The 22,961-nt window shown below is 38.9% G+C and overlaps 1 protein-coding gene across 5 annotated transcripts in view; it reads left to right on the top strand.

The window, feature by feature from the left end:
- The window catches only part of ATE1 (arginyltransferase 1), a 186,414-nt gene that overhangs the window by 57,466 nt on the left and 105,987 nt on the right, over positions 1 to 22,961 (top strand). For 4 of the 5 annotated variants that reach the window (XM_075072503.1, XM_032776700.2, XM_032776701.2 and 1 more), the window contains one exon: positions 3,791 to 3,823. The exons of the other annotated variant lie outside the window; for it this stretch is intronic. In XM_075072503.1, the coding sequence (XP_074928604.1) occupies positions 3,791 to 3,823 (33 nt within the window). The remainder of the gene's footprint in view (positions 1 to 3,790; positions 3,824 to 22,961) is intronic. 5 annotated transcript variants of the gene reach the window in all.

The following is a 22,961-nucleotide window of genomic DNA, read 5'->3' on the forward strand; positions in this document are numbered from 1 at the left end:
GTGGACAGTTGGCTGTCTTTGTGGGTGAAGATAGATCACTTTAGTTTTCAGGGCTGAGAGTTTGGCATCTGTTCAAAGATTAAGTTCACAGATAACCCTTTTTTCCTCAAGGGAAACTGGCAGCTATTAATCTGCCTCTGTTTTTGAAAATGAATTGCAAAGATAAGCAAACAACTAACACTGTCAAAAAGAATATCCCTTGCCTTCCCTCTGAAGAGCTCAAATCACTATACAATCATTAATATGAAGCAAGACTGAGAGCTAACCCTTTCCCCATACATGCTATATACATTGGATTTATGGTTACTATTTTGCTTTTAAAGAACCCATGTTGTTAGAAGTAGATGTCATTTCCCCATAACATCAGATGCAGCTCATAATTTCCCACTAAAAAGTCAGAAATCTTATTTTTCTAGAAACATGTATTTATCTTTTCTACTGGTTTCTTTGGGTTAAACCAAAAACTTCCCTACGTACTTTCTATACCTTTTTTAAAGTATTGCTTTCTTAATGTGGCTCTTTGGTAGAATATTCATCTATTTTTTATTCAGTTGTATTTTGTTTTAAATTAATTCCCCAAGAGTTTTTTGGTAGTGGTAGGCAATTTATAATAATAATTGGATTATGACAACAAATTAATGTAGCGGTCATTGTATAATTGTTTTACTGTATGAAAGACTGAAAGTTATTGGTTTATCTGAGGTTAACATTAGAAAAGTTTGCACTTGCCAAAAGATGTCCAGTAATATTTGCAAATAACTGTTGATAAAAGGTTTATGCTAAATAAATGCAAGCACTGTGGCGACTTACCGCCTGCATTTGGGGCGGCGCTTTAGTAATGTGTTTGTAATTGTCTTGCATATGAGAATGAACTTGAATTCTACATTCATGGCTAAGTTCAGACCTCCTCTTCAAATTGGGTGATTCTGAACCCAAAAAAATTACCTTTGTTTTGCTGGTCAGATTGCATTTTTTATGAAAGTGAATAGCAGATGTGGGCATCCATCAAAATTTAACAACCTTTCTGCCTCTCACCAGTCCCACTGCTGCCAAAAATTACAGCATCATTGAATCACTTATTTACGATGACAGTAAAAAACATGGCACTGCTAGTTTTAGAGAGATTCTTATGTAAAATATGTTGGAGAGCTTATTGGTTGTTTGGGCTATTTGTTAATATTTGTCTATATCTTGACTATCATTCTGTTTTGGTGAATTTGAAGCACTGATCTGGTGAAGCCTACTTCCTAATTGCAATTATTATAGTTTGTTGTTAACTGAAGTTCATGTGGAACTGAAAGGTAAACATTTAGATTGGAAACTAAGTTTTGTAAATTTACTTACAGTGTGTTATGCTCCTGGATTATATTAAACAATTTATGTTGATTTTTCTGAAATTATAAATATGGAATTCATTAAATCTTAGATTTGCAGGTTCTATGGAACAATCAGTTCCTTGCTTCTTTAAAATATTTGACTTTCTTAGGTAAAATGTCAGGAAAGTTAAATCAATAGATGTATAATTTAATATGAAAGCTTTAGCAGATATGAATAGATGAGGAAAGTAACGTGCAATAATTAGATAAGAAATCAAGTGGATGATTTGGAATAGTTAGTTTCCCATAAGGTTGTGAAATAATTCTGAGTTATTACTTCTCCAGCAGAAAGGCTGCTTCTGTGTTTCCAATATTTTCTTGGAAGCTGACTTTTATTTTTAATGATCTGGGGTAGCTGTGGTAGCGAGACTGCATTTATGACAAACGGTATATAGATAACTGTGGCAACGTATACTCTCTGGCGAGTGGCAGTTTTGGCTGTGGAAACTATGTTTTAGGTTAAGATAAAAAAAAGTTTTTTAAAATCAAATGAGTTGCACAGTAGGGCCTTAATCAATAAAACTGTTTGAAAAGTGTCTTTGGCTCAGCCTACTTACCCATAGGGTATAACTTGCACTATAAAGCTAAAGTTACAGATTAAGAACTATGGGGGTCTTCTGACATCAAAATTAACAACATTTTTTTTTTCTGGTGCCAGAACCTTCTGAAACTATTAACTATAATGATTGATATCAAGGTCATAGAAAACAGACAAGCAATGTAGGAATTTATAAATCTCTGCTCCCTTTTTAGCCTGTGCGCCTCAACTTTGAATTGCTCTCTGGAAAACATAAAACGTGCTTTTTTTCAGAATCCAGAAGTAGAATTAGAATATTACAACCATACATTTTCCCATGCCTCTGCAATAAAACTCAGAATTACTCAAGAGTGTTGAAGCAATCCTTGTGAGCATATCTGAAAGGGCTAATTATAGACAACACACAGTTCCCTTGTCCTCAGCAGCTGTTTATAGACATTCCTTAAAGCACATGTCTAAATATTTACCATTCATTTGTAGGTTAACATGATATTATGTGTTTGGGAGAAAATGTAAACAAAATTAGTGCCCTAGGAAAAATCTTAAATTTTATTTCTGTTGAGCTCTTGATTAATTTACTGTAGAATCAGTCTTTTCTCATATACCATAATACAGAGTTATGACTGACTACTCAGTTTGTACTTCACTGATTCTCCAATTAGTGTATTGCAGGTTTATGCAGCTTCAGGGGGCTGGAGTCAATTTTTAAGTGATCTGTTTTACAGCTGTTTGCCTGTACAAACACTGACTTTCATAAGTAAGGGTTTATTTAGGATATGTACAGCACTTTGGCCCAAGGTCAACAGTGCCAGTGTAGTTTACGTGATCATTTGCCTTGGGAAGTCTGTTTATCGATGGTACCGTACATATACTCCTTCATCCTTTGCCTACATCAATCATAGTAAATTAATTAGGGGAGGAGTGAATCAAACTGGGCAACATAACGCTATCTGTTAAATAAATTGATTATATTTAAAAAAATCATTTTGGGATAAACCGATACCTGTAGTATCTTTAAAATATTGACAAATACATGTGCAAAATAAGTAAAAGTTATGCTGCTTTATTTAGAAGATAAATGGCATTAGCTAAATTACATTACTATACATTTGTAGTCTTTTTTTTTTTTTTTTTTTTAAATCTTGAACACGATCACAATCTTTCTGTTTGAGTTTCTCCTTTTACATCAAACTATTTGTGGCACATCAGTATATGTTGAAGAAAATGTTATATGTTGATAACACTTGCACGTTCAAGAAGTTGGCTTTCATGGAACTGAGCAGGCACATTTATGACTGTGATGTTCTGCCTGTAAATGTTAAGATTTAACCAATCTCTACCACCAAACAGGAAGGCCAAAAAAAGGTGCTTTAGTGATAAGAATGGTAGGAAAAGCTGCACCACTAGTGGGGGAGATGGAGGAGCAAGAGGTATGGGAATGGGAAGAGGAACTTTGAGCTTGTTCAGGGCATGGATTTAGAATAAAAATAAACCAGACGCAGACTTTGTATATGTAACTATAATTTTATGTAGCTTTCTTTCGTCCCTTCTGGCAATTTTGTATTTTTGCCTGAGTTTTGTGTTTAACAGAAGATTTCAAATGTTTTGTAAAATTAGTTCAAGTTTTATCTTCCAGTAGTGGAAAATAAGACATACAGTGGTATATTTTTGGAAAGTTTATTTTAATTTATGGAATCAGCAGCTTTTACTTTCAGTGATTTATTTTGGAAAATAAAACTGCATAGACTTCAGTGTATTCAAATTAATAGAGAAAATTTAACTTCAGTGCTAACATTCTCTTGTTTCTGTTTTGTGTGTTCTGTTTGTTCTGACCATTCTCTGGGGATTGTGCTGCTGGTAAATCCGTCCCATGCAGTTCACAAGATTCCTCTGCGATTCTCCACTTGAGGTATGAATTTAATCCTAATTCTAAACTTTGGAATTGTTTAATGCCAGGGTATCTTGGTTTCTTCTGCCTTCTGTAAACTGTACTTCTACCAGATCATTATCTAGGTATTACAATAAGAGGACTATCTGTAAGGGGCATAGGCTGAGACTTTTAAAGGCGTTTATGGGAGAGGCACATTCTTCTTTTGAATTTCCGTGGGAGTTGGTTGCCTTAACTCCTTAAGGCTCTTTTGATAAACCCACCCATTGACTCTGGTATACACAATACACCTATATTTTAGTATTGGGGATTGCATAAATTGAGGCAAAACCTGGAAGCCCTTGGTCAAGCAAAGCTCTTCAGGATTGTAGAATCAGGTCATGAAAGGATAAGACGACATCTACATTTCTGATTGATTGATTTAAGTTAATGTTAAAAAATCATGGTTGGATTTTTTGTGTTTGCTTTTTTAATAATGGCCGGGTATCTGACTGAATGTTATAACTGTCATGCTATCTTTTCCCTCTTCTCTTCAGTAATAGTCACTAATGCAGAATCTATCCATAGTCTGGGAGAGGAAGTTATCAAATTATTAAGGGCATCATTAGTGCCCCTCAAACATTATAGAGGGTAGAGCCTTTTGGCCCTGCATTCCGGCAACATCAACTTCATTGCCAGTCCAGCAAGGTCTCTTGGCATATTTTGAGGGGGACTAAAGGGGCAGAAGTGAAGTAAAACTCTAAAGTTTTCACTGTGTTAATCTGCTTTCCCCAACCCCCACATAGGATATTTATCATTCAGTGCTACTTAGGACACCTGGTATTCTGAAGACCAGGCTTACTTTATATGCTAATTGCAAAACATGTTCTATAGTAATAGCATATGTTAATGCCACCAAGCCTCAGTGAGTGTTTGTCCATACAAAAGGATGGTTTAACAAGTGAGGAGCTGTGTGTCTTATTTTAAATTGATTATGTTAATGTTTATCAGTTGCAGTGTCTGGTTTTTTTCCTCTTAACTGATTCTTTGACTCTTATACTACAGTCCAATCCAAGATAAAACAAAACAAAAAATAAATGTAATAATTGAGGAATATGCCTGTTTGGTTCTATGCTGCAATTAACTTCCTCAGCCATCAACAAACCCCTTTCTCTTCCTTCCTTAAGAGTCCATCTCCAGTGCACAGCCCTAAGCCACTTTTGGGGACGCACCATGTAGTAAGGTTGTGGTTGCTCACTAGGTCTATAAAGAGATCCTTTTTTAAAATAAATCATCCTCGTTTTTGCTTAAAAGGGATGCAAATGGTAAGTTGGTTATTGCATCAGTTGGGTTTGCAGAAATTTGGCTAGCATGATTGGTTTATTCTGGTCATCTCAATCCCATTATTGTGCCATTGTACAGTAAGACTTTAACCTTTTCAAGATTCACTTTTTTAATGTTGGGGCCTGCATGCCAAACCAGGATGGCTGTTACCAGGAAAATCTTTGCATAAGTGAAAATTTTCACAAGATGTTAAAAGCACAATAGTTTACAGGGCCTAACTGGCTCTGAGATCTTTACTATGCTTACATGCTTGTGATTATATATGATCACCAATGTTCTGTTCCTTTGCTCTCATTGCTGGCACAAGTTTTTAGCACAGCCTGGCAGCTAGTCCCCTAGCTGGTTCCTAAATGCATGCTTGTTACATGGATCTTCTGCTGGTTTAAAGTAAGTTCACTAGCAGGTTTCTAGAAAGTGGCTAATCTGTCAGCCTCAGTTTGTTTAATACCCTTCTTTTTTTTGTAAGAATTAAAACCATGGAAGAATACTTGGAGGGGAGGAGGGCGGGCTGGGGGAAAGAGGCTATGCATAACATCTCATGTCATACTTTGAGTTATTACGTCAATACAAATAAACTAGAAATGAGCAAAAAGCAAAATCAACGTTAAGAAATATTTTCAGAAAGATTTTTTACCTTTTTGGCAGTTTGTTTGTTAAAACTGGTTTATTATGAAGTAAAGGAAAATTAAGTGAACACACCACTTTTTAATCTTATCTGCTTTTGTTCTAAAGAGGAATCCAGGACTAGTGACTAAGAACTGAGCAAGGAGTTCACAGTTTGGAATGATGATTGAGATTACTTCATTTCCAGAACAAATACTGGGAAACAAAAATGTGGTACTGTCTTTGTATGTCTTAAAGAGTTAACAACCACATGATGGTAATGAAATTGTCAGGTTATAGTAATTACTCCAGTAATTTGATATGTTGCAGTTTGAATGAAGCCATGTGTGGAGAGTTTGTTACTTTTCTCTGCTGAATCCACCCCCCTTTACATTCTTGCAAGCTGAAGACTAATAGAGCTCATTAGACTTTATAGGAAAAGGGCTTTTATCACCTCGTCAAGTCAGGCAGCAGATTTCCATTATATTTCTAATTTTGTATGGCTGCATAGATGCTGATGTACGCTTCCCTGCTACGTTTATGCTGGTATTCTTTCTTACAGACATTTTTTATTGACATTTCGAGGCTTGAATTAAATTTTGTGTGGCACCACTTACAGATGTCTTCAATTAGATGAAGTTAAATAAAAGGGGTTGTATATCTGAGGCCAAAGGATTCTTGAAATTCTCTATTCTGAAATGATTTCCACAAGCCAATCCAGTAGGATGCGGCTTCTTCCATTTTGAGGGGGAAAAAAATTCAAAACAAAACCTTATGTGAGTTTGAATTTATGTTGAATTTTTAATCTGTATTAGCTGCAGCAAGTACGTGTATTGAAATAGTCTTCCCACTCATTTTATACTTCCTGCCTTTATTACTTAATTCAATCTTGAGGTATTGCCATCAAATGTTAAGCATGAATTAAAATATTATTTCCTTCCATATATAGTAAGTGACAGGGGAAGAACAGACAACTCTCTAGCAAAAAATACAACTCTGTAAAGAGAACCATCCTATTTTCCCCACTAAGACTATATAAAAAGCATTCAGTTCTTTATCACTGCTAAAGATTTTGGTGCCCCTTCAGTCTATCTAGACAAGAGCAAGATTGATGGTGTGGTACAATGCACAGCAATCTGCCATATAAATATTAGCAGAATAGCTAAGAATTTTATCCAGTGAGTAGAAATAAGCATATCAGTGATGACACTCTGTTGTAGTTCTCATTGGTGTTTACTTGGAGAAAATGCAATGCTCTTAAAACAGAAAGTTGCAATGTCAAGTAAGAGTTTGTACATGAAGTCCTCTCTGCGCTGAAATGAGAATTTATCTTTCAAAAATACCAAGATTGGGGACGAAAGGAGGACTACAGTAAACGATCTTCTGAAGTTCCAAATGGTTGTGGTGATAGCAAATCTTTATTAAGCATAGTTGTTAAATAGATTTTTGGTAATCAGCAAATCTTAGTCGGTTTTTGTTATCTTTTTGTTACCCTCATTAGTTTGCTTTCCCCCTTTTACAAGCCTTCCTATCTATCCTCTTCCCAGGCCACTTATGTTGCTTCTTTATAGTCTCTTTTTGCCCTGTCTTTCCCTCGCTTTGTCTCATCACCTCATTTCAGGTTCAGAACTTTATGGAAAACACCTGTTACTAGCATTGACAATGCTGTGCCATAGATTTGCCATCAGCCTTCTAAAGTGCACCAGTCAAACTAGCTTTCAGAGCAAGCACTGCTTAGATGTTTTGCTAAACCTTCAGGGTGAGGAATGAATGTACTTGTGACTGCTGGTTTGCTGGCTGGACAATTATTTTCTTCTCTTGACCACCTCTTCTAAAAATATTTAAACATGCTACTTAGTTAATCTCCATCCTCCACCCCAAAAGTGTCATGGGTTACTATTTAAGAAGTTAAATTTAAGGGTTGATTTATTATGAAATTCTTAAAATATGTGGTTTATATTTTAGAAGAATAGAACTAAGAAAAAGTTTGTGCTCCAACACAAATTCTAATTTTTATATCTGACCTTTTATATTCATGCTGTTCACAAAACATATGATAGTCAATACGTTTCTGATGTTTTAGAAAAACTAAGATTAATGGGATTGGTATATAAGGTAATGCTATATTATATCCTGTTAGCCCTTACTTACAATTTGTGATAAAAATAACTGATTTTTTTTTTAATGTCAGTTTTCAGTGCAGTTTCTTCCTGTTTTCTATCAGAGGGGTAGTTGTGTTAGTCTGTATCCTCGTTCTTCCTGTCTTCACTGGTCACAAGGCCAAGACCAATCAATATGAAAACTTTTCACCCTCCTTATTCAGCCCATTGTGTTTTTGTCCATCCTTTGCTCTCCACAGTCTTTAGTTGCATTGCTGTGTAGTGGCCATCATCTTTAACTCTTCGTTTAACCGGTTTTAGTGCTAAGTGACTATAGCTGAGGAGACATTGGTTGTGAGCTTTTTCCTTTTAAGATCTTATTCTTCGCCTTTCCCCCCACATACAGATGGAGACATTGGTAAATGGCTTGGCTTGTCTAGCTTTTGTAAAGTCTAACACACGTGATTGGACTTTACAAAAACTAGACAAACCATTTAAACACACATTTTGCTTCTCTATAAAGGAAAAAGGACACTAAATTATCTAAACTACTACATGCCACAAGGGGCCACAACAGTAGTGGCCTTAACTCACCCAACAATATTGTTAATTTATTCAGCTATACTCTTAGCCCGGCTGAAGAGTCTGTGCTGTCTCGGGGCCTGAAGAGTCTGTGCTGTCTCGAACATGATACAGTTCTGTGGTGACCTGGAATCCTACTTTCGACGTCTCCAACTGAAGGAATGTTTCCAACACACCTCTGAACAGTACTCTAATCCACAGAAACCTTGCTACCAACGCTACAAAAAGAAGGATTCTGCGTGGACTCATCCTGAAGGTTGAAACAACAGACTGGACTTTATATAGAGTGCGTCCGCTGACGTGCACGGGCTGAAGTTATGGAAAAGCAGTATCACTTGCCCCATAAGCTCAACCGTGCAGAACACAATGCCATCCACAGCCTCAGGAACAACTCTGATGACGTAATCAAAAAGGCTGACAAAGGAGATGCTGTCTTCATCACGAATCGGTCAGAATATGAATGAGAGGCTGCTAGGCAGCTCTCTAATACCACATTCTACAGGCCATTACTTTCTGATCCCACTGAGGATTACCTAAAGAAACTACACCATTTGCTCAGGAAACTCCCTGAAAAAGCACAGGAACAAATCTGCACAGACACACCCCTAGAACTCCGACCAGGGGTATTCTGTCTGCTACCCAAGATCCATAAACCTGGAAATCCTGGACACCCCATCATCTCAGGTATTGGCACCCTGAGGGCAGGATTGTCTGGCTATGTAGACTCTCTCCTCAGGCCCTACGCTACCAGCACTCTTAGCTATCTTCAAGACACCATTGACTTCCTGAGGAAACTACAGTCCATTGGTGATCCTTCAGAAAACACCATCCTGGCCACTATGGATGTAGAAGCCCTCTACACCAACATTCCACACAAAGATGGACTACAAGCCATCAGGAACGGTATCCGCGATAATGTCACAGCAAACATGATGGCTGTCCTCACCCACAACTATTTCACATTTGGGGACAATTGTATACCTTCAATTCAGTGGCACTGCTATGGGTACCTGCATGACCCCACATTATGCCAACATTTTTATGGCTGACTTAGAACAACGCTTCCTCAGCTCTCGTCCCCTAACGCCCCTACTCTTCCTGCACTACATTGATGACATCTTCATCATCTGGACGCATGGAAAAGAAGCTCTTGAGGAATTCCACCATGATTTCAACAATTTCCCTCCCACTATCAACCTCAGCCTGGACCAGTCCACACAAGAGATCCACTTCCTGGACACTACAGTGCTAATAAGCGATGGTCACATAAACACCACTTTATACCGGAAACCTAGTGACCACTATACTTACCTGCATGCCTCCAGCTTTCATCCAGACCACACCATAAGATCCATTGCCTACAGCCAAGCTCTAAGATACAACCACATTTGCTCCAATCCCTCAGACAGAGACAAACACCTACAAGATCTCTATCAAGTGTTCTTAAAACTACAGTACCCACCTGCTGAAGTGAAAAAACAGATTGATAGAGCCAGAAGAATACCTAGAAGTCACCTATTCCAGGACAGGTCCAACAAAGAAAGTAACAGAATGCCACTAGCCGTCGCCTTCAGCCTCCAACTAACACCTCTCCAGTACATCATCAAGAATCTACAACCTATCCTGAAGGACAATCCCTCACTCTCACAGATCTTGGGAGACAGGCCAGTCCTTGCTTAAGACAGCCCCCCAACCTGAACCAAATACTTACCAGCAACGACACATCAAAAACACTAACCCAGGAACTTATCCTTGGAACAAAGCCTGTTGCCAACTCTGTCCACATATCTATTCAGATACCATCATAGGACCTAATCACATTAGCCACACCTTCAGAGGCTCGTTCACCTGAACATCTACCAATGTGATATATGCTATCATGTGCCAGCAATGTCCCTCTGCCATGTACATTGGCCATACTGGACAGTCTCTATGTAAAAGAATAAATGGACACAAATCAGATGTCAAGAATTATAACATTCAAAAACCCAGTCAGAGAACACTTCAACCTCCCTGGTCACTCCGTTACAGATCTAAAAGTCACAAGTCTTCAAAAAAAAAAACCTTCAAAAACAGACTCCAGCGAGAAACTGCAGAACTGGAATTAATTTGCAAACTGAACACCATTAAATTAGGCTTGAATAAAGACTGGGAGTGGATGGGTCATTATACAAAGTAAAAACTGTTTCCCTATGCAATTTTTTCTCCTACTGTTACTAACACCTTCTTGTCAACTGTTTGAAATGGACCATCCTGATTATCACTAAATTTTTTTTTTCTCCTGCTGATAATAGCCTACCTTAATTGAGTAGTCTTGTTAGAGTTGTTTGGCAACCCCCATTTTTTCATGTTTGGTGTGTATGTATATCTTCCTACTGTACTTTCCACTGCATGTAGTGGGTTTCATGGGTTTTAGCCCACGAAAGCTTATGCCCAAATAAATGTGTTAGTCTCTAAGGTGCCACAAGTACTCCTTGTTCTTTTTGCTGATACAGACTAACATGGCTACCACTCTGAATTAAATAAATTGTAACTAGAGCAACCAATGGATTAGACCTTTGATGTCATTCTATCTGAGATTAAAAAAGGTATGAGAATCTTGCAGAATAAACTGAGTAGGATCATACAAGCCTCTGTAAAAGGACAAGATGAAATTAAAACAGAAGTAGCCTCGGAAGATATTGCAGCGTTGGGAAGCAGGGGGAAAGATGGGGCCTAGTTGGGACCTCACTTCTCACGCCTCACTTCTACCAAGTGCTCCTGGATGCAGAACTGCGAAGAAGTGAGACGTCCCCTTCTTCGGGAGGTCCAGAGCCGATACAGAGCCCCCTTGCTCAAGCCATGTAGGCTGGGGCAAGAGAAAAATTCAAGGAAGAAGCCAGGGTCATAACTCTCAAGCCAACGGAAGCAAATGCAAAAGCAGGCTCTGCACCAGACACCTTTGGACACTGATGATGTCGTCAGCCAGTTTTCTACAGTTTTCACTGTGGATCAACAGTGACAAGGTGTCACCAGGCAGTTTCTTTGAATTTATGCCTGTTTCTAGGCGTTCTTACAAGAGGAGTCTGATAAATTAGTATCCTAGTTCCATTAAGATTCATTACTAGGGATGCTTGTCAAAATTTTGTAGCATTTCCATAGATTACTTAAGCCAGTCACTGACCTTAGAGCCCAGGTTAGGCTTCTTCTTTCACTGGGGAGCCTTAGTCCTTCAAAAGTTGTGAGAACCATCTCTCTTTCCCTTTGAATCTTCATTCTTAAGTTTCTATCTATTAAAGTGAGTTGCTAATGGCTATTACTTCTGCCTCCTGTATGGAGGAGAGAGTTATACTTGTGTAAGGAACCTTAAAAACAAGACATGAGGATATTTGGACAACTACCTTGTTTTCTTCGGAAGGTAGCTTTGAAATTTTACCTCAGTAAGGAAATTTTCCATTTTCTATTTTTGTTCTAACCTAGGCAAGAGAAATCAAATTAAAAAGTAAGTACAGGTGAGTCTCATCTTATGCGGGGGTTCTGTTCCGCGGTTAGCGCGTAAAGCGAAAACTGCATCTAGTCAAAATTACATTGAGTTGAATGGCGGGCAGAATCGCCCACACTACAGGTACAGTATTAAAATGGTTATTTTTTGGAGTTTTTTTTTGTTTTTACCGACCATGTGAAGCTGAAATCACGCATGTTAAATGCAAATAAGATGCGACAGACCTGTAGTAATTTGTTCTATAAACTTCAGCTATAAAACTAATAGGAACGTTATTACAGAACATTCAGACAACTATCTTGATTAAAGACCAGCAGTTTGATCTCTGTTGGACAGATATTTGATATTTGATCTGTGTTGGACAAACTCAGGGAAATTCAGTGTTCCAAAATGAACTCAAAATCACTGGTTGTTAAAAAAAACCTTCATAAGTATATAACTCATATGTAACGAAGAGATGACTCACTGATGTGGCGCCTCCTGCTGGTTGTCTGGGAATTAGCTTTTTTCAGCCTCGGAGTGCCCTCTGCTGGCCAGGTGTCTCGCCTCCCGCTGGCCCTGAGTCCTTCCCGGACCCCGGTGCCGTTTACCTTGGGGTTCTGCCCCAGTAGTACCTCCGCTCTCTGGGTCTGCCCTCCCTGGGGAATTCCCAACTCTCTAAACCCATCTTGCCTCAGTGGCTACTGCCCAGTCATCATCTAGCCCCTGCTCACTGGGGCAGACTGCAGTCTGTAATGGCCACTCATCATTGGCAAGGAGGTTGGAGCAGCTGCCTCTGCCTAATCCCGGGCTACATCCCTGCAGCCCCAGTACCTGTTTAGGCCTTGACCCAAGGCCTCAGCGTGGGGAGTTGACAGACTGGAGCTTCCCAGCACTGCTCTGTCCAGTACACTGTCTCCAGGCAGCCAGGCCTGTCTCCCTCCAAGGCCGGAGCAAGACTCCATTGCCTTCTGGCCCTTCAGCTGTTTTACAGGGCCCAGCGTGGCCCTGATTGGCTGCCTCCTAGCCTTTTCCTATTGGCGCCCCGGGACAGCCCTTTCCCAGGGCTGTTTTTAAGTCCTTCAGGGCTGGAGCAGGGTGATGACCCCGCTACATCATAGCCTTACACTCTTCTGCTATAAGTATTTTAAAACTAGGGCACATTCAAAATGCTAGAGCAGGGGTAGGCAAACTTTTTGGCCCGAGGGCCACATCGGGGTTGCGAAACGGTATGGAGGGTCGGGTAAGGAAGGCTGTGCCCCCCAAACAGCCTACCCCATGCCCCCTCCGACCCCCTGACTGCCCCCCTCAGATCAGCCGACCCATCCAACTCCCCCTGCTCCTTGTCCCCTGAGCGCCCTTTGAGCACCTCCTCCTGGACCCCCTGCCCCCAACTCCCCCTGCTCCCTCCATCCCCCCCCCCAGCCCCTTTTGGAGTATGGCCCTGCGAACATGGGCGGAGGACTCAGGAGGAGCAGGGGCAGCCACGCAGCCAGAGAGAAGCAGCGGTTTCCCCTTCAAAGCACCGCTTCTCTCCGGCCAGCTGTACGGCCACCTGGTGCTCCTTCTGAGTCCTCTGGCTGCGTTCCCCGCGTTCCTCCCACCCGCACCGCCGCCTGCTCCCTTGCCCCCACAGTGCAGCCCCTCCTCCCCGTGGAGGGTGCTCCAGTGCTGAGCTGCCCGAGTGCCCAGCCCTGGGGCCCCCTGTTGTTGAGGGGCCTGTGCCAGGGCACCCTGTGTTTACTTGTAAATCTGCCCCTGAGCCGCGCCTCCCGGCCAGAGCCAGCCACACTACCGCGCTGCCAGCATGGTGAGCTGAGGTTGCGGGGTAGGAGGGACAGCGGGGGTGGGGGCTGGGGCTGGCCGGGAGCAGGCCGTAGTTTGCCCACCTCTGTGCTAGAGATTATGAACATTAGCATATAAAATCCTCATTTCAGAGCTGTTGGGTACAATGCTCTTTGGTACAAAGATTTTATAATTGGTTTCCCATCCAAGGCCCTAATCCTGCAAAGATGTAAATTCCTGATTAATTTTTTGCATTGTGAGTGATCCCATTGGTTCCAATGAGAGTTTCAGAGTGCATTAAGCTAAATACATGTGCAAGTGTTTGCAGGATCAGGGCCCCGCTGTCTCCTTTTCCCAACCCAGTTTAGCCTGAGAGATCTGTCAGGATCACATGACAAAGTGCATGACTACAAACTGCATGTCTTGCTTGTTTTTCATTTTCCCTTTGAAGTTGGATACACCATTTATATACTGCTAACAATCCCAATTGCTTTTCAGATACACTAATAGTAAGAGCTTGCAAATTAGGAAACTCTTTTCAAATGAAAGCAGAAACCCTATGTAGTTACGGCAAAAATATCCAGTGTTGGAACATTTAAGACACCAATATTTTCCCCCATTATGATTAGGGTGACATCCGTTATTAATCTTCACCATTTACTTTAATTTAGTTCTCTTTTTTCCCAGAACAGTGTGAATAATTCTGTTTAATTTCATAATGAAAAACTACAATTTATGCAATACTATTCATGTAAAAAAATTTGAATATACATTTATTGAAGTTGTTTAGAGAAAATAGTTTCTTCATTGTCAAGGAAACCTGAGATAGATTGTATGCCTAGGTTTCATCCAATGATTGCAACGTACTGCAGCGAGTTTGCTTTATTAAAATTGTGGTACTATAAGGCTTAGCTATCATAGCTAATTAAAAATCAGTTTAAAGCTTGTAGCAGTGTTGACGCCTATAAGGATTCATATGAGTGCTGAAATTTAGTTCAGTCGTTTATTTTGTGAGAAACAGGAAATAAAAATATTTGGCCAAACTGTGAAGTCATTCCCCATTTATTTCCTTGTGGGTATAGAGAATTATTACCAGCTACAAGAAAAACAGCAAAGATTTACTTTTTTCAAATATATTCCAGGAGTTGCTTTTATCAGTGTCCTCTTTGTTGAAAATATATTGCTTACACTGCATCAACCGAAGAAGTGAGCATGACTGTTCAAAGCCACCAGAACTGAAGACATTAAAAATGACCACATACTGTAATTCAGTCTGACTAGTAAACTGGCATAATGTTAGTGGGATAGCATGCAGGAACCTCACACAATTAACTCCAACATCAGCAGAGTTCCAATAAAAAGTGAGGGCACACCTGGCAAAAGATTCCCTCTAGGACCCCCAGGAGTGTGGCTAGGTGCATAGAATACTGAGGAGGCATTTTGAAAGCCTAATTTCACTGACCGCAGGGAAAACTGTATCTGGACTCGAAGCCAGAGATTTCCTCCTTTCCTTTCCCTTTATGGGCAGTATAGACTTGTCTTCCCACCTTCTTCTTTACATCCAAAGCAGAAGAGAGAGAAAGTATGATCCCCTTAATTGTTACAGTTGTTACATTCCATCTGGTAAGTGATAATTGCTGTATTCCAAGATACAACAGGAACAGGTAGTGACCAGACTATATAGGAGTAAAAATTACACAGTTACCTTGATCGTAAGTTCTTTAGGGCAGGAACCATCTTTTTGTTTTGTTTATGTACAGTGCCTTGCACAATGGGGTCCTGGACCATTACTCCTAAGTGCCCTGGTGGTACAAATTAATAATTATAAATAAAGTAAAGCTTCTATACGAAAAGTGAAAGTGACTGACATGCATTAAAGCAATCTGGGACATTGACTACAATACATGAAGTTTGAATATAACAATTTACTATAAACATGTTCCACTGTGTTACTGAACTTATGGTCAATACAATATATTATATGATAAAAGTTAATATTAAATATGATTTAAAGCACTAATGATACAACATTGAGATGTAAAAATATATAGCCAGTATGGTATGATGTCAAAGTGGAATCAAATCCTCTGGTGTTAATAGAATGGGTAGCTAGTTGAATATGATGTTAAATGGAATTAACATGGAACAAAATACATTTTATTGTACTTTTTTGACATGATATAAACTAGTTTATCTTTATTTTGGTCCTGGTTTTAGTTCTTAAATCTACATTTTTGACTGCACCCATATCAGTAAATCTTTATCATTCTCACACCAATGAATTATTGATTTTTTTTCATATTGATACCTAATATTAGCATTTGTGACCTGATAGCCTCAACCCTCGGGGGGAGGGGGAGAGAAACTAATTGACCTTATTCTTGTATAAAGCTTCAACTTGTTGACTGGGAGCATGGTGTGATATATTCAGATATTCTACACTGTTGTGTTTGCGGATTTAAATTATTTAGTTGGTCTCCCTGTGAATGTAAAAGTTGTTCACACTTAGAGATTTGCTGCAGAACATATAGGACATCCTTATTTCTATCATTCTGCCTCTCTGCTTATGTTTAACTCAAAAAAAAACAAAAACAAAAAAACCAAACAACTTCCTGGGACCGTGTTACCCTTTTCCCTGCCTGTTTTTTTAAATTAAAATGTGATATATTTTAAAAAATATATTCAACTAATCTATTCAAACTAAATAATTACTGAATTTTGTTATCTTTTTTCTTTCTCATTATTTCCTGTGCTAAAAAACAGCAAACAAAACTGTCAAATGTATTCCACTAGATAATAAAATAAGGATATATTAGCACAGGTTAATGAATGGCTAGTGGTGAGACATGAATTGTTCAATTATAAACTATACTGCTTTCTGTGAGTCAGTGTCTGTTAACTCAGGGTACAGCACCCTGTGAGGGGGTGGGTGTCTGAAGGCTTGGGATGGTACAAGATACCAGCCGCTCCTGCTGTACCAGATGGCCTGGAGCCAGGCCACCCAACAGTTTGTACCTTGTTCTGCTAACCTAGGGTTGAATCAAGCCCATCGCCTTTGAAATACCATAATAAAAATAACCCAAATATTAGGTCTTGTTTGAAGAAAAGGTAGCATTCAAGGTCATTTGCCTCAGACTTCTGAGGGCCTGGGGTTTTAATAATATTGTACAGCCCTTAATCACAGCATACCTAGTTGTGTTGTGATTCTCTCAGCTTGAGGTTTAGCTTTCCCCCCCCCCCCCCCAGTGTTTTTTCTTTTTAATGTAATTTAATGTAATTTATTAAATTCGGAAAAAACAGTTAGCTTTTAAAACTCTTATTATTTTTCACTTGGACCATGCTGTCTTTAGACACCCTCTTTTTAAAACCCTGAATGCATAAATATTTTAAACTGTGTTACTAGGGGAATACTATTTCTAATGTCAGACTGTTTCCACAGAGTGCTTTTGACCTTGGATTTCTTGACTCATTAATCTTAGAAGCCCTGGCACTTTTTGTAGTAATCAGAATAACTCAGAGTTTTTGTGGAATAAGAGTTAGGGTGCAGTGTTTCTGGTAGATGAGGTGAGCCCTGTACGGTATGTCTTAATCACCTGGTGTCAATTATGGTGTACTTAACATAGCCAGTCCCAAAAGGACACTTTAATAGTGCAAGGTGCTATGCACCCATTTCTTGAGGGACAGATCAATATTTCACATTGACTTTGTATCCTAGATCTGTTGTACCTCAAAAGCCACTAGATGGAATTTAATACAAGTAAGACCTCAAGTTTAATGGAGTTGAGCATTCACTAAGATACTGGGGAGCGTGGGGAATAATATGTTACAAAAGATTACTTTGCATGAAAGGAAAATGTGTAAAATAAAACTTTATTCGGTGAGGTTTTGTTTAATATAACGTAGATTCCAGAACTCTTTTCTGGAATTATTGGTATGCCTGTAATACATTCATTGTAAAATATAATTTGTTCATAATATTTTACAATAATTGAATTGGTGGGAATTAATAATGGAAATACTTAACATAGAAAAAGTAAATACTGTACCTGACACCTGTGCTTCTTTTGCGGGGGTTCATTGATTCATTTTGGTTGAGATGACGTTATAGGCCTTTTCTCCCCCTACTCGCTACCATCTGCAAGCACACAGGCATTCTTTTACTTCACAAAACAACTGCACGTTAGCTGAAATGTCATTCTGTATACTTTGTGCTGCTTGTAATTCTATATACTTTTCTCTGAAAGTTCAACAAATCGGGATGGACAGTTTTTAACTTCAGATATTTAAGTTTAGACTTTTTTTGCATGTGGATAAAAGCTTACTCTTCCAACTTCGCTGCTTCACAGAGATTGACTTTTTAACATGTGAAGAAATCAGAAGCAGTTTAATTTACAAGAAACACAAGTACTTGTTTGTGAAGCTGTGTAATGCAAAAGCATAATACAGCATTTTCTGCTAGATTTAAGGTACTAGGATGTGACTCTTCAAATAGAAGTGCACCTCTATTGCACCTCTATTGGTGGAATGAGACGAAAATAGAAAAATATATTGCTCTTAATATAATGAGTGTATTTCAGTCCATGTCTTCTTGCTGAGGGCCCGATCAACATCTGTTGCCAGGGTGATGTGCATTCTGAGTGCATGCAAGGGGCAAGAGCATGATGCTCGGACAATGCTGGAGCAGTGCAACATAATAGCAGGCACAAATTAGAACAGTTTCAGTTTTGTTTTAACTTGAAATAATGGCTAAACTGACCCTTGACTGCTTGCAGAAAGTGCTAAGAGCTTTGGTCCGCATGAGGAGCTGGTGCTTAAGGTAGTGTTCCTTTCTCTTGGAACATATATGTGAAAATAATCCCTAATGAAGAATTAATCATTAGATCTAATATAGAAATAACTCTGACATATGGTTAAGGTTTTAAAATTCTGAATGTATTTACTTTAAATGATTCTTTTAAAATGCAAAAATCAAGGTTTTTTGTCTTTTGAGTAGCTGCTGCATGAACAAATAATTTATATAAGGAAAAACATAACTGATATAATATCTGCATAGAAACAAGTCTATGTATATGCACTATAGTTTAAGGTCCACATTTTCTATTGATGCACAAGCTGTCCTAATTAGCGTTAGGAATACCACATTGTAGTTATTGGTTGCAAAAGCAATTGGTGAAATCTGTGCAAGGAGAAATATCTGAGTTTTAGTCCGTAAAATCTTGAAATTGTTCTGTTTAGAGGTTTAATTTTGACAAGGTTATTTCATATAATTTTTTTTTTAAATGGAGGAATATTTTGCAAATATAGATGTAGGGCATGCGGCTTTCATAAATAAGATTTGAATCTTGCTTGTGTACTCCAGTCTTAGTTCTGGTTCAATGCATTTAGTTTGTAATGACTATAGCCAAATACTTTCTCGTGTACCTTTTATAAATGGTCATATTGTAAACAGTACTTGAATGGTCTTTCTCACTGGAATTACTTGTTTGGTAAAAGTGACTGAATTGTTCGAACAAGTCAGTTGAAATTATTTTTGTTCATGTGACTAATTTTTGACATGTGGTACCAATCAGAATAAGTTCAACTGCCCATCGTCTATTCAGTCTAGGCTATGGTATAAAAATTCTTCACTTAAACTCACCTTCTGTTGTTGTAATGTAAAACAGTTGGCAATAGAAAATAATATCAGATTTATTGAGTGAAAAGCAGTTCTTCGTAAAGAAGTTGTTGTCCAGTGAAAAACATGACAGAATGGATAATTAAGTTGAACACTGCGGAATTCAGGATTAAAGGGAACTAGATGGTAAAGAAAACGGCATGCCAAAATTAGTTGTGCAATACATTTTAAATTAGAAGATGATTTTCTTCTTAGTTTGAAGAACCAGTCTCTGGCTTTAGATACTTACCTAATCTGCATACTAGACTGCCTGTACAAACACAACAACAATAAATTATATCCTTACAGCCAACCACCCTGACCTGCCCTCTCCCTAGAGAGCAGAGAAGAAAGATCAGCTCTGAAGATTCTTCTGCAACAAATACTTTACAGTTTGAGATTTACCACTAGTTACTCTGAATCATCTAAATTGCTGTAAACATTAAGCCTCTCAATATCTGTCTGAGAACAGTATTGTACCAATTTTAAACATGGAAAAACTGAGAGACGGAATTTCTCTGGCCAAAGTCACATAATGAATCACTTTTGGTCCTTGCAATAGAGGTCAGGATTCCTGACTTCACAAACTAGTACTCCCTCTATTCCCTCTATGTAAAAATACATTTCATTTTTCTGAAAACTTGGAATGCCCAAATATTACACAAGGGACAAGGAGGAATCGCTCAGTCGTTTGAGCATTGGCCTGCTAAGCCCAAAGTTGTGAGTTCAATCCTTGAGGGGCCATTTAGGGAACTGGGGTAAAAATCTGTTTGGGGATTGGTCCTTCTTTGAGCAGGGGGATTGGACTAGATGACCTTCTGAAGTCCCTTCCAACCCTAATATTCTATGATTGTATGAAAGGAAAACCGTGTGTGTGTATGTATGTGTATATATATGCTTCTAGACGTTAAAGTAAGCAGATAGTATCCTATATTGCATTTGTACAAGAGTTGTTTAAGCGTAATCTTCAAGTATCTTCAGATACATGATAGGATGGTTCTAGAAACAGTCATGTGCTGACCTATTAATATTCTTTGTTCCAGTTCCTTTCAGGTATCCTTGGGGGTGGAGAGGCTCTCTTTAGCCAGATGATATCCAAATGAATGGGTCTCCCATGGGTTTAAATAGATTTTCTCTTGTGGGTGGAGATTCCCTCCTTATTCCTATGCAACATCCAACTCCAAGATGGAGTTTTGGAGTCACATGGGAAAGTCACATGTCCATGCATGACTCAGTTTTTACCAGCCAAGCCACATTCCTGGGAAGGCTCAGATGTGGATTGGCATCTTCAAGTTCATTGCTGGCTTAAGTGGTTTTTGACTGGGCACTTAATTTGTACTTTTCACAAGAAACTTACCAAATGCTCTACTAGGCTAGTTAAAATTAAGCCAGTACACAGCCAATATTCATAACTTCAAATAGAAAAATGATACACGCATACAAACAGGATGAATACATTCAGTAGATCATAACCTTTATATAGATATGTTACATGGCATATGTAGCCTAAAACATATTCTAGTTATGTCACACGTGCAATCATAAGCATATGCCATAAAGCCTTATGAGGGGGGCACCGTCACAATAGGGTAACATGTTTGTTGTGTCTCAGTGGAACTACATCACATTTGCTCCATTTAAAAGTAAAAAAATGTGTTTGGCTGAAACAGCACAAGTGACCAATAAGGTAATTTTGGATGGGACTAAAGAATGAATAGCCATCTGTCTCTTCCTGTGCCCTCAGTTAGACGTGAAGTTGCACTGAAAGCAATTGCTGTAACTTGACATAATTTTAGGTTTGCACTTAAGTCACTGAGGGAGCATGGGCTTTCAGACTCTGTTACTAGAGCATATACATGACTCAACACATATAGGGAGAAAACTTAAAGGGAATTGGGTGCCATGTTTACATGGATCATAGAGTAGAACTGCATCTTGCTGAGCACATAGCTTATGAGACTCGATTACTGCATATTGTGTGATTACCGATGATTTCTGAATGTCCTGTGGTGACAATATGGACTTGTGTACATTAATGTTTAGTTTGCAGCAAGCCGGGGTGTGAATCAGCCTGTTGCAACTGCTTGTTCAGGTGGACCTTGCTGATGTGCACTTAGCAGTTCATTATTACACTTTGATCTGCCCTGCTTTGAAATGGGATTGGATTAAAGCCCACTAATGAAGTGTTAGTGTACATCAGCAGGGTTCCCATGGACAGTTAGTGCACAGCAGGCTATTGTGGGGTAAATGCTCACGCCAACTTTTCATGTACTAAATGTTTGTGTAGACAAGTCCCCAACTTGTATTTGGCAGTGTGGGATATGGAGTTTTCTAATACTGCTGTATATATCTGGGCATGAGATCTTGGTCTCCACTTCAGCATAGAAGAAATGTGCAATTCTGTATCATTTGGTAGGTGTGGAGCGATTGTGGAACCGTCAACATTGAATGTTTTCTGTATGTTGTTACCTTTCTGATATTGAGGTATGTCTTTGTCCTCTTGCGCTGTCTTTTTTTTTTTTTTTTTTTTTTGAGAATGAGAATAGCATCCATTGTTTAGAATCTACACCCTCTCTCCCATCGCTTAGTTAAATACAGTCTCAAGGTATTTCAGCGTTCGCTGTTTTAAAGGATAGTGATTTTAACTGTAGCAGCAGTACAATGTGGACTGCTTAGCCTCTTCAGAAGTTACAGAATTGTCTGGTTAATCAGTTTTATTATGAGCATGGGACAAGGTTGGTCTGTATTGTGTTCTTCCCTTCTCCTCACACTTTTCTTCCAATAACCATATTCTGAAAGTAATATATTAAATGAAGAGGCATGAACAAAATCTTGTCCTGCATTGCAGTTAGTTCTGGGTTGATCTGGGACCATATTCAAAATATTTTTGTCATAAAACCATAAATTATATCATCAGAAATCCTGACAATTTGTAGTAAAGCAAAAAGTGTTACTAGAGTTTAAGTATTGTACTCTAATGTATGAGAGCACGTTGCCAAGATTGTTTTCCTGTTTGTTTTTTGAACCCTACAAAGCAGAGTACTCATCTTCAAACTTCGTGCTTCACTGAACTTGGCACTTTTTCTCGAAAATAATTGTACAATGGAAACCCTTGATAAAATACAGAAAGCATTTTAAAATGCAAATATTATATTGAAACGGTGTAGCAGTCGTATTGACAGTAAGGTATACACAAAAGGAAGAGAGTACGAAGTAATAATTAAGGTTCTCATAGTAACAGTAACCCATATTGTACAATATATTCATGTATGCATTTAACAACCTAGTTAGCAACACTCTTTGGTAAATAGATGCATGAGTCAGTGTTGGACCTGCATCCAGCCTTCCTCTAGGGGAAATCTATATGTGTTTAACAACATGTGGGAATCTGAGACTATGGCTACACTGTCTCTAACTCAGGGGTTCTCAAACTGGGGATGGACTCCTTAGGGCATTCTGAGGTTATTATATGGGGGTCGCGAGCTGTCAGCCTCCACCCGGGCTCTGCTTTGCATCTAGCATTTATAATGGTGTTAAATATATAAAAACATTTTTTTTTAATTTATAAAGGGGGGGTCCACTCAGAGGCTTGCAGTGTGAAAGGGGTCAGCAGCAGAGAACCACTGCTCTAACTATATTAATGCAAACAAGGTG

This window comes from Chelonoidis abingdonii, chromosome 15, assembly GCF_003597395.2.
Source record: "Chelonoidis abingdonii isolate Lonesome George chromosome 15, CheloAbing_2.0, whole genome shotgun sequence".
NCBI classification, from domain to species: domain Eukaryota; kingdom Metazoa; phylum Chordata; order Testudines; family Testudinidae; genus Chelonoidis; species Chelonoidis abingdonii.